Source organism: Euprymna scolopes, chromosome 15 (assembly GCF_053919585.1).
Source record: "Euprymna scolopes isolate OS-2025 chromosome 15, ASM5391958v1, whole genome shotgun sequence".
NCBI lineage: Eukaryota > Metazoa > Mollusca > Cephalopoda > Sepiida > Sepiolidae > Euprymna > Euprymna scolopes.
Window position 1 is genome coordinate 2,328,150 of NC_136496.1, and position 12,967 is coordinate 2,341,116.

The 12,967-nt window shown below is 31.7% G+C and overlaps 1 protein-coding gene across 8 annotated transcripts in view; it reads right to left on the reverse strand.

Moving 5' to 3' along the window:
- The window catches only part of LOC145293690 (inhibitor of growth protein 3-like), a 107,844-nt gene that overhangs the window by 61,655 nt on the left and 33,222 nt on the right, over window positions 1-12,967 (reverse strand). For 4 of the 8 annotated variants that reach the window (XM_080140097.1, XM_080140093.1, XM_080140096.1 and 1 more), the window contains exon 9: window positions 9,394-9,414. The exons of the other annotated variants lie outside the window; for them this stretch is intronic. In XM_080140097.1, the coding sequence (XP_079996223.1) occupies window positions 9,394-9,414 (21 nt within the window). The remainder of the gene's footprint in view (window positions 1-9,393; window positions 9,415-12,967) is intronic. 8 annotated transcript variants of the gene reach the window in all.

The window sequence follows — 12,967 nt, forward strand, 5'->3', positions numbered from 1 at the left end:
TTTTTTCTGTTTTCTTCATGGCCATCTTAAACAACAAAGGGTTGCTTAATAGTAAATTAACAACAGAAAAACAAACAAAAAAAAAACACAGGTTGTATAAATATCTGTAAATGTTTTTCAAGCAAATAAAAATTTGAAGAGGAATGCATAAAAATTGTTTAATAAATAAATATTGTTTGGATTATTTGGCCTCCTGTTCTCATCTCGAATTTTATTTTCATAACATTTCGGTCAATGTAACTGCCGACCCTCTTCAGGTATATCTTGTCGAATTCAGAAATCTTTCTGCACAGAATTTCGCAAAAACCCATGATGTAGTGCATAAAATACTCAGTAAAATTCAGTTGTAAATTACACTCTTTTGGAGGTTGAAAGTTCAATTCTCAGTGTGGGTGACACTCAAAATACAATGGTGAATTATTTAGTTCTACCCAGTCATGGCTGATGGAATGAGAACATGCTACCCCTCTTGATTAAATAAAAGACCGTTCGAAATTCACAGCAGATTTTCAAGTTTGACAGAAAAAATTCCCGAGTTTGACAAAATACACCTAAAAGAGGTCAGAGGTTACATTGCCTGAAACGTTGCGAAAATAACACTCAAGATGAGAACAAATGTTGGAAGAATCCAAATAATATGAATAATCCTCGTCTCAAAAATTTAAAAATGTAAAACTATTATGGAAAATACAATCTAGACATGAGACTGATGTTTAGTTTTTTTTTTTTTTTTTTTTTAATCGATTTTTAAAAAATTCACATCCTCTTTTTTGAAGCTTTCACTTACCTGGCTGCATTAGATTTAAGATGACCATGATAAAGATCTTTTTTTGGTAAGAAAATAATGTAATTTATAACGATTGCGGCCATGGAAGAAGACAAGAAAAAAAATCTGTTTAGGCATACAGTGTAGTTTCATGTTGTTGTTTTCGTTGAATATTATTAATTTATATTATTATTATTAAATATTATTGAATGAAGAATCATTTAGAGTTAAACTTAGAGTTTGTTAGATAAACACGACATCAGTTCAAATTTAGTGGCCATTTTGTTTTACATCTTTCACTTTGACACTTTTCAAGCATGCTTTTCTCAATTTTAGATGCATAATACTAACTAGATTTTTAATGGAAACAATTCCTTATTTAGTAATATTTAGCGAAAACAATATAAAACTATTTTTAATGCCTAAATAAACTTTTTCGTGTTTTTCTATAGCTGCAATCTTTATAAATGACCCAAAATAAACACAGAAATTTTCATCACTTTTAAAATGTCTTATATCTGTACATGCAAGTATAAATTTGAAGAAAATATCAGAAAGCCAAAAAGGTTAAAATAAAATACTGGATCATAAATAGATTATTTTCAAGGGGTGGGATTTTGCTGATTGATGGTTTGCACACGCACAAAATGGTTTTTCTAGGAGCTGGTAATTTTCTAGCATGGTAAAAAGAGCTAATATTTGCAGCAGCTTTGGCAATGACCCCAGTTTTTCTGAATCATATCAACTCTTTATAGCTACAGAGAATGATAATTATAATCGTAATAGCTCTGATGATGATGATGAGAGTCAGGGTTACAAAAACGAGACGAGAGAATATAGGTTAATTTTGGAATGCACACAGGTTGTTCCAAAAGTAAGGCCTCCTATTTTTTTTTTTTTTTAACTCAAAAACTAAAATGTTGAAGAGTTAGAGAGATGGCAGCGCTACCATTAAAATCAGTGATCTTTTGTGCTCTGGAATTTATGTTTCTACATAGTCACCACCATTCTTAATGCACTTTTGCCAGCCTCTTTGGATTCCTTGATCGTAAAAATCTTCACCATTCACATCTGTTGTCACTCTGAAATCAATTAACCCATCTACTAACTGTGCTGACATTAACTGCATCAATTTCATAAACGTTCAACAGGTGCCAGTGAATGTTGATTGGTTCAATATTTTAGGCATGAATGAAATTCAATGATGCATCACTGCATCGGACCGAAAAAAAATGTAGGAGATTTTACTTTCGGAACGCCCCTAGTAATTCTGAATGGACTTTTGGAATTTGGGTGAAGCTATTTTGACAGGTTATAAGTTATGAGTAGAATTGAAAAATAAACATTTGTTTTAAAAAGGAATGCGTACACGAAAACAATTTTGATAAATTTGTATTTAGATTCTTCGGACAACTATTCTCATCTTTAGTGTTATTTTCAAATAAAAATTTTCATCATTTTTTAAAACGTCTTATATCCATACACGAAAATGTAAATCTGAAAAAATTTGTAAGAAAGACTAAAAAAAAATGGATTATTTTGTAGATTAAAAAAAAAAAAAAAATCATATTACACTTCTGAATTTTTTAGATGACGGCTGACTATTTGTATTCATCAAACCCTTGTTCTCATCTTGAGTGTTATTTGTGCAATGTTTCGGTTGGTGTAGCCTTTGACCGTCTTCCAGCATGTTGGTTGTTGCTTTGGAAAAGAAAGAAGTTACTGGTGCTGTAGATATGTTTGTATTCTTGGCGTTTTTTCTGTTTTTTGGCAGAAACGCTACACAAATAACACTCAAAATGAAAACAATAGTCCGATGAATATAGGCTCCTTCAGTCTTGGACAGACTAAGGATACCCACGAAGGGTTGCCTGCGTTTGACATTTTTGTGGTAGGAGGTGCGCAATCTCCAACCATGCCTCTCCTGAGACGACATTGTTAAATACCAGTGGCAAATAAAGTACAGGACGACTGGAAATAAATGCCGAGATAAGCGGAGAGCACATACAGCACCTAGAATTCCCAAATGGTCTCCCATCTGATACCAACCAGGTTCAACGCTTCTTAACTTCGGTGATCTGACAAGAACCGGTGTGTCAACGCGATTATGCTGATGAATACAAGTAATACAAAAGAAGGTAACGTAAACAAATTTTATGAAAATTATTTCCTTTTTTTTCTAAGCATGGTTCGGATTAGATGGAGGGAGCGGTGGTCGTGCACACAATTTTTCTGTAATAAGAGCTTGCATTTTTCACCCAACTGCATAAAAAAAATGATCCTCTTTTTATTAAAATTTTATTTTTTTAACTTTTTTTTTTTCACTTGTTACCTAAAGAGGGCACATTACCACTTGGATGTGAGGATACTATTTCGGATCATGTCTATGTGAAGTGATGAGCAGCGAAATGTCTGTTCGCATTATGTTCTGCTGGTCTGCTTTCTAGCTAACTTGACTACAAAATCATTGTGTTCAAGTCCAATGTAAACAAGTTTTTATTCAACCGTCCTCATAAATAATCTATACCAAATTACAAACGCTTATTATACAACTGTTACAATGACTACAACACACACATTAACCCTTATCCTCAAGTGGCCTACAGGCCTTGATATGTGGTAACCTCTTTGTAAAAAAAAAAAATTACACTTGAACTTCTGCATGTTAATACAATCAGTGAAGCAAGAAACGAGGAGGGAATTCCAAAATCTAGAAGTTTCAAGAGCAGAAACTATTAGAGTAGAAGGCTATCTGACCTCAACTGTAAGGGAGGAGGATATTACTATTTGGCAGGTTAGTTGGAGGTATGTACATTCAATTAAAGTACTTGTAAAACAAGCAAACGGATGCAACACTGCAGTGATGGGACAGGGGCTGGAGTTTGGCTGATAGTGCGAGATCTATTAGATTTGAAACTCTTTTTTGAATCTTGTCTAAAAGGGAGAGACTAGTGATTGATGCACCAACCCAAATGTGGCAACAATACTCCATGCATGGGCGAATGGTGGCCTTGTACAGGATACTCTCAGGTGCGACTAGTCTTCTAGCACAGTAGAGAATGATAATAATGATAATGCTAATTGCTAGTATGATGATGATGAGGAGGAGAGTTGGTATTATAAAATGGGCTGATAGAATACAAGTTAAAATTGGAATGTAGTTCTGAATGTGCTTTTGGAATTCAGGTGAAGTTATTTTGACAGGTTTTGAGTTATGTTTCTGAAATTTTGAGATGAGGATTGATTTTTTTTGCATTATTTGGATTCTTTGGACTACTGTTCTCACCCTAAGTTTTATTTTCACAACGTTTCAGTTGATGTAACCTCCGACCTTCTTCAGGTGTATCTTGTCAAACTTGGAAATCTGCACAGAATTTCTTATAGAATACAATTATAAATTACTTGGGAGTTCTATCCAATCATGGCTGAGAGAATGAGAACAAGCTATCCTTACGGATTAAATAAAGAGTTCTGTTTGAAATTTCATAAAGATTCTCAAGTTTAACAAGACAAACCTGAAGAAGGTTGGAGGTTACATAGGCCGAAATGTTGTGTAAATAGCACTCAAGATAAGAACAATAAGCCAAAGACCCCCCCCCACCCCCATCAGTTATTTTGTCAGGTTTTGATTTATGAATTGAAAAATAAACATTTGTTATTTAAAGCAGGGTTTCTTAAACTTCAGGACGCCATGGGCAAAAGTTTTTCAGAGCACTAACAAGATAATTTCTAAAATAAATATGAAAAACTTCAATTTCAAATTTTAACACTAACTAATGATAATGTTTACAACCATTTTTTGTTTTTGATTAAACAAAAATTGTTGCATTTTTTAGGCAATTTATTTTTTATTTTCTTTTTCAAAATACAACAATTTTTGATTAATAAAAAGTTGTATTTTTTAATTTATTTTTCATTTTCTTTTTCATAAATCATCCTGAAACTCTTTACATCTGTAGTTTTGTATCATATCTCTTTTCAGTAAAAAAAAGATAATTAATTAAATGTCTGCAGCCATTTAATTTTTCCATATAAGGCATTTGATCCTCTTTAAGAAAGGGCTTCTGGAGCCTCTCAGCCTCATTCATGGAGCCCACTTTAAGCACCCTGGTTTAAAGGAATGAAAACAAAAAGCAATTTCACTAAATAATGTCAGTGATCGAAAAACGAAAAAAAAAAAAAGATTGCTGCTCTTCTTTTGTGGACAAACTTACAGAAGAAGATACGTTTGGGAATGTTAAGAAAAAGAAAATGACAACTGATTTTCAGTTTTATTTAAAAACAAAATCTAGAAAATAATGGAGATAAGAAAATAATAAGTCAAACTTGTAAGATTTTGTAATACCTATGAATTCGCATTAATTAAAAATGATTTTCTTCATAAAATAAAACTACTTGATCAACTAATGTGATTTTTGGAATGTGATTTATTTTAATTTCGTCATCGATACATACATAATACAGATTTTTCTTTATTTTGGTTTTTAGTAAAAGAAGAATCCTTGACAAGAACATGTTCTTTTCTAAAAACTCATTTTTTCTCTGATTACATGAGGGGGAGAAATGAGGGAGAGGGCAGTAAAAAAAAATCTGTTATTTATCACGTGAAGAAAATGACAGCTGATTTTCAGTTTTATACAACGTGGCATTCTCAATAAAAATAATGGCTCTGCAACACATAACCATTAGAAGCAATGTCATACAAAACCATTTGAGAAATTCTACAGATGTAATGTGGCTGCCACAAAATTACATAGGCGGCAGAATCTTATACAGGATGACCCTAGCTTTGTCTATAAAAATATGGCATCTAACACAGTTCTTATTTCATAGAATATTTCAAACTTATATAAAAGGCAGTTGTATGTGTGCAAGTTTGTATGCCTGGCTAAAAGTAAATAACAGCAAAACAAAGACCCACAAGGTTGATATTTTTTTGGTCGGTGTTATTCTAGATAAATAATATCCAAGATTAAGAAAAAAAATATTTGTTCTTTAACTCTAAACCGATGCAGAGGGGTATTTTCCAGCCAGATTATGTACTAAGTAAAGGGAGGTAACTGACTTTTTGTTAAGGAGTTAATTCCCTTATGCAGACTCATTCCTTGGGGAATCTATAAAAATGTGTTTTCTGCATGTATGTTCTGACAAAGGGAGCTGAACAGAGAAGAAAAAAGGGGGCAAAGGGGAGGGGAAAACAAAGAGAAAGAGGAAAAAGAGAAACAGATAAAGAGATAGAAGTTTTAATAGAAATATGTTACACTTTTGTTCCGGGCAACGGCAGGTAGCCCCGCTAGTTTCATATAATGGAAAAATGAGGAAAAAAAACACACCTTAGACTTTTTTTGAAATTTTGCGAACATTAGTCATGATGACAGTAAATTTTTGCCAGAACAGATTTTCCGGAATAACTCTGGTTGCCCCTCTACGGGGCATTATAGGGATAAAATTGCCCCCAAATAGTCCTTTGCACTTTTATCAAGAACCACGCGTTAAATTTTTTAAAAATTTTGCATAAACCATAGTGAAAGGAAATTTTTCACTCATGGAATCTTATTGTATGTCAAACACATCTTTCTCATGTACTGCTTAAGTATATAAGCAACTTGATTCGCAGAAGGACATTTGATTAATTAAGCATTTATTAGAATAACCAACAAAAAAATGCGAGGGGTGAAAAAAAATATACAACAAATAAACGTTACCAAAGGCAAGAAGTTATTTTTGTTATAGAAGTAATAAGCATGATTTGATAACAAAACTTAGAATGATGTACAAAGAAAAAAGACCTGACCAGAGATAGTTTTATTCAGAAGACGTTCTGCATATAAAACAGATATGATGATGTAAAAATTGATCGAAATTTCTAAATTCAAATGACATTCTCTTTTTGTGGAATCATCATCATCATCTACATATTCTGTTTGACAGGTTATGTTTTGAACAGCTTTTAAAAAATTTCAAACTAACCTATCTCTGGCTAAGCCTTTATTTACCCCTTTTCTCTCAAATCAAACTTTATGACTTTCTCTCATGTTTTCCTTGAGATTCCCCTGTAAACCAAAACTGCTACCTCAACTGTTCTACATCTACTAATCCAAGAATTCTCATCAATTCTTTTAATGTGACCAAACCAACAGTCTCCTGCACACGTCTCCTTATATTATCCAGATATAATCTTCCTCTGAGGTGATCAGATCTAAGCCTATCTTTAACACATTACACATCTATTGTATCCTTTCTCTCCATGCAACGCATGTCCTCAACTCTCATTGACCAGGTTTCTCTTTGTCAAATAGGAGTAGAACAAACTAGAATATTAAAAGTCGTTTAAGGCCCTTCCCCCAAACAGGCATAGGAAGACGTTTTATCATTTTTATTTTTGGAATGACAATGTGTGAGAGGCACCCCTCCCCTCTCACCCGAGCGAACACCAAAGGGAATCATTTGATGAAGTCTATTTTTAGACCACAGTGTGTGAGAAGAAAAATTTCACCAGATCCATTTTTTGGTTGAACATTGTAAAGTGGTTTTGCGATGGGAGGAGGCAAAAAATCCATTGCTGCTTGCAAGGGGTCCCTCACTTGATCATGTTTTGTTTCACCAAGCAAAGTCAGTTGACCAGCGGTTGTCATTGTGATTGGTTAGCAGAATTCGTGCATAGGAGAAAGAAAAAGAAAACAGAACAGAAGAATAAAGAAAAAAAAGGAAATTCCTCATTTGTTGAAAACACCCAGAAATAAATGCTCCGTCATAGACTTGTTATTATCATTGTCATGCATACGCTATCGTAGTTCCAAAAGAAAGCCGAACGTGACACTTTTCACAATCGCACTATCTACACATATCTGACAGAATCTTCCCGTGCTCAACAATGGAAACACTTTCTTTTAACTCACGTTCACCCCTAACAACTAGCAAATGTTGGTTTACATTCATTTTAAACTTCTGCATATCAGTAGTCAGGGAGACAATCAATCAGGGAAGCAGGTAGCAGGAAGGGAATTCCAAAGTCTAGCTGTTTGAGGTAAGAAACTATTAGAATAGAAAGCTTTCTGGCATTTAGAGACCTCAACAGTGAAGGGGTGAGATTTTGTTGCTAAGTGGATTTGTCAGTGATATGTACGTCGAGGGGGCACAAGTGCAATGAGTTCATCAGAGCACATTCCATTAAAATACTTGTAAAACAGGCACAGGGATGCAACATTGCAGCGATGGGACAGGGGTTGGAGCTTAGTTGACAAAGTGGAACGTATTAGATTGAAGACTTTGTTGGTTAGTAAAAACAAAAGTTCCCTCAAGTTTTAATTAAATGAGAATTTGCTGAAAATTATCAAACTTTAAATGAATTTCTATCCAACAGCTTAAATGCTTCAAAATTCTTTTCAAATTTTAAAGGGTCACAGAGGCATTAGTTTTTTGGGTTTTTTTTCAACTATTAATAAGATTAAAATTGTTAACTTGTTTATAAAAAAAAAAATGCATCACGGTGGATTTACTAAGTGGTGCATGTGTGAGTGCATGCGTGTGTGTATTAGGGTCATAAGAAAGAAACATAAAATCATAAAGTCATCTACCCCCCCCCCACCCACCCTCATCATCATGAACCGTTTGAAGTTAATCATTTCAGAGAAAAGATGGAGAGGGAAAATAAAATGCAAAGATAAAGCAAGGAAAATCCAGCCAAATAGCAACGCAAAAATAAGAAGGTAAGGCCCTAGCAATTTGGCAGAAATTTTTTTTTTTCTTATTAAAAAAAAAAAAAAGATTTAAGACAAAATGCGGAGAATTATTGGGAGGCTCTCGCGATTTCAGCACAAATCTGTTTTGGTCCTTGTCCAGGATCCCCTATCCCTATAATAAAAACAAAATTCAAGTACGATGCATGCACACATAACAGAAAGAAAACTTTGTACACCAAAAATCATGCAAATTGATAAAGTAGTTTTATTTTGTATAAAGAGAATAATTTTTAAGTGAATTTGAGTTTTTCTAATGCTCCCCCACTGCTCACCTATTAAAAATTGTGATTTAAATTTGTGAAAATTTAAATTGTTTGGAGTTATCTCTTTTTCCCTTCAGGCTGGCATCACAAAATCGTCTCTTGTAGTTTTGCCATAAAATTTGATTTTCTTATTTAAAAATAGAATTATTTGAACAATTTACATGATTTTTGGTGTAGGATATTTTCTTTCCATCACAGGTATGTACATGATACAGATTTTTCCTTATTTTTGTTTTTTAATTATGGGGGGATTCTGGATAAGCACCCTGTTTTTTTTTTTTCTAGATTAAAAATAGGTGAAAATCCTGCTAAAAAAATATCAATATTTGCACTAATCAAAAAAAAACAAAAAAAAAAACATAAAAGAGGGGGAAGACATTTAAAAATTTCAGAAAGATTTATATTGACTAATCTAATCACTTTATAATCATTTGTTTGTGGAATTCTCCTTAAAATCCGACAATTTCCTGATTTCTGACAATTTTTCTTAAGCAGCAAGGCATTATTTGTTTACATTTTAACTTGTGACAGTTATGAAATTTAAGCATCCCTACCTTATGAAGCGCTGGAGAAATATTTTAATGATTAAAAAATGCTTGGAAAATAATTAAAAAAAAAATACCTTTATTTCAGAAAATCCAGCCTAAATTGTAAAATGAAAACATTTTAATTGGTTTTATATCATTTACGACCAACGACATGATTGTGTTCAGAACAAAAGTTATAACTGAAAGATAAAAACATTCTTACTTTTTTTCTTTCTTTTTCAAATTTTAATCAAATATATAATTTATATATAACTCTTTTCAAATTTTAATCAAATATATAATTTATATATAACTCTTTTCAAATTTTTATCAAATATATAATTTATATATAACTCTTTTCAAATTTTAATCAAATATATAATTTATATATAACTCTTTTCAAATTTTAATCAAATATATAATTTATATATAACTATTTTCAAATTTTAATCAAATATATAATTTATATATAACTCTTTTCAAATTTTAATCAAATATATAATTTATATATAACTATTTTCAAATTTTTATCAAATATATAATTTATATATAACTCTTTTCAAATTTTAATCAAATATATAATTTATATATAACTTTTTTCAAATTCTTCATGAAGTTTTCACTATCAGAACAATATTGTAATTATCTGGATGATGAATGGTTGGATTTTAGATTAGTCAATGATTGATAGCGTAAATGAAATAATATACGTATTGTTTAGATTATTCAGACTACTGTTCTTATCTTAAGTGTTATTCAAACAATGTTTTAACCAATGTAACCTCAGACCTTCTTGAGGTGTATCTTGTCGAACTCGGGAATTCGAAAGAACCTATGGTGTAACAGATAAAGTACTAGGTATATTCACTTGTAAATGACACTTTTCTGGAGGTTGAAGGTTCAATCCTCACTGCGGTACGAAGAATACAATTGTGAATTCCTTAAGATTTCTACCAAGCCACGACTGATGGAACGAGAGCATGCTACCCCTGTAAATTAAATAAAGGGTTTCATTCGAAATTCTGTCCAGATTTCAGAGTTCAACAGAAAGATTCTTAAATTCTACAAGATACACCTGAAGAAGATCGGAGGTTACATCAACCAAAATGTTGTGAGAGTAACACTGAAGATGAGAACAGTAGTCCGAATAATCCAAATTATTTAACTTATCAATCCTTATCTCAAAAGTTCAGAAACAAAAATAATTATGCATATATACAAATAAATGACAAAGCCTATCTTCCAAATTTCAAGATGTTGGCCATCTTACAATTTATTCCTTTAAGTATGTCGACATGCACATTTCTTGACAGCACCTGTTTCATAGCACAAAATCATTCATTTAATTATTATATCAATCAATGAATTGATTTTACCCTAAACTCCTCAGAAGAAAAAAGCAACAATCAATTTTAAAAGAAAATACATATGGGCATGATTATAAAATCCAAAAAATTGGGAGAGAAGTTGCAATTACTTCTTTTTTTTTTTTCATTTTATTATGCCATCATCATTGAAACAGATGCTGTCAAGAATTGTGCACGCCAATTTATTTAAAAGAAATAAACAGCAAGATGGTCAAAATCTTGAAATTTATAATATCGACTTTTGTCATTTATTTGTTATATGCTCTGTAATTATATCAGGCTTCACAATTAAAGGATTGGTATAAATAAAAGGTGAAACATAATTAAAGAAACATATTTCCACATTATATTAGTGGCCTGGCAAGGCAACAGGGGAGACAACCAAGCAAAAAAACAAAAAATAAGCAAAATTCATCCCAAAGCAGTGAAATTGAAGCTGGCTTGCCAGGGCACTATATATACATACATAATATTATAGTCTTCAAAAAGCCTACAAATTTTCATGTAGTTTCATCCCATAGAATCAAAGATATGAGCATTTCAATATTCAATTTGGCTACCAGTTTATATTTATATATATATATATATATATATGAGCAAACAGCTAATAAAATATGTTAAAAAACACTTTGAAATGAGTTAAAAACGTATTTAATCTGAAAAGGAAACACTTAATAAGTGGATAGTCCTTAATCCGCGGAGTTTCGAAGAAATACTTGCCTTCTCATCAGAGGGTAGGAATTAGCAAAATGCGGGATCGGATTTTGCATGCAGAAGTATTTGATGAAACAACAAGTAAGTCAAAGATCTTACTTGAAAACAAAATAAGTTAAGCAGAGGGAATATGGTGAAGAAAAAGGTGATTACACATGAATGGATAGTCTGGTGGAAGATAAAAAATCCAGTGACGGTAAAATCCAAATGTAAAACTTCAAGAAAGTTAAAAGAATTTCCATTTGTACAAGTAAAATCCAAAGACATCCCGTAATTGGAAGAAGATGGTCCATAATAATCTAAACGCAGAAATCCATGGAATAATTCACAAAAAAGTGTGTACAAGGAAAAAAATAATATTAATAAAAGAAAAATAAGATGTGCTTTTCACTCTACTTCCGAGACATAACTATAAATAAAAAAGATACATACATACATACACACCACCTTCTTTGGCAATTTTATAAGTTCCAAATCTCAGAAACTATTGATCAGAATTAAGCAAATGAAGGCTCATTGGAAAGGTAATGATCTGAATTGTATAGTGGGCTATGTGACATTTGCCCTTAAGGTCGCACATTAAGGGGATCATCCGTTATCCAGAGCCTATTTTTGGCACTTTTTTTGCAGTCATAAAATGTTTCAATCATAGTCATTTGTTTTCCTAGTTTTGCATATGAATTACAAAATATCTGATATTTCCCCAAAACCTCTGGCCTTGATGGACGGGAAACTAAAACTTACTGCTATGGTTTCAAATGATCTGAAATAAAAGCAATGTGGGAATTGATTCCAAATATTTCTCATATGTTATATCTCCTTTCTTTAGTTTTCATACATAAAGTAAATTTCACGGTGTATAAGGATTATTTGATATTGGAGATATTCATCATCGTACCATATTTCCAAAAGAGGGGAGATATAACATATGAGAAATATTTGGAATCAAGTCTTCCCTTGCTGTTATTTCAGATCGTTTGAAACCATAGCAGCAAGTTTTAGTCTCCCCTCCATCAAAGCAAGAGGTTTTGAATTTCAGTTTGGAGATGTTGGCCGAGTTAACCACACTGATAAATCATAAACGATGAAAGAGTTGTATGTAGATGACCGTATCTAATATAATCTCCCTAATTATGAATGGAGAACGTTGGTAGGCGAAATAATAATTTATGCTTAGCTTAAAGCAATATTATTTTATAAAATGTATCAAATTTTCTTAAGTTGTCAATAATGTAGAATATAAATTAAAAAAATCCAGAAAGAATTAAGAATTTCGCCTATGATCAGTGGTCAGTTTGTTGACAGCGATAAAACGCTTGACTACGATGACTATAGTTGTAGTTTTGAATCTTAAACTGGATTTGCTAGCTACATAGGACTATATATATATATATATATATATATATATATATATATATATATATATATATATATATATATATAAAAATAATGGAAAATGAAAACCAACATGTTTTTATATATTCTTTAACATTTCATCTTTATTTGAAGACTTTCTCAAGATGATTGATTTGAAGAAACAATATACAAGTAAAATATTCAAAAATATGTAGTGCATCTATGATATAAA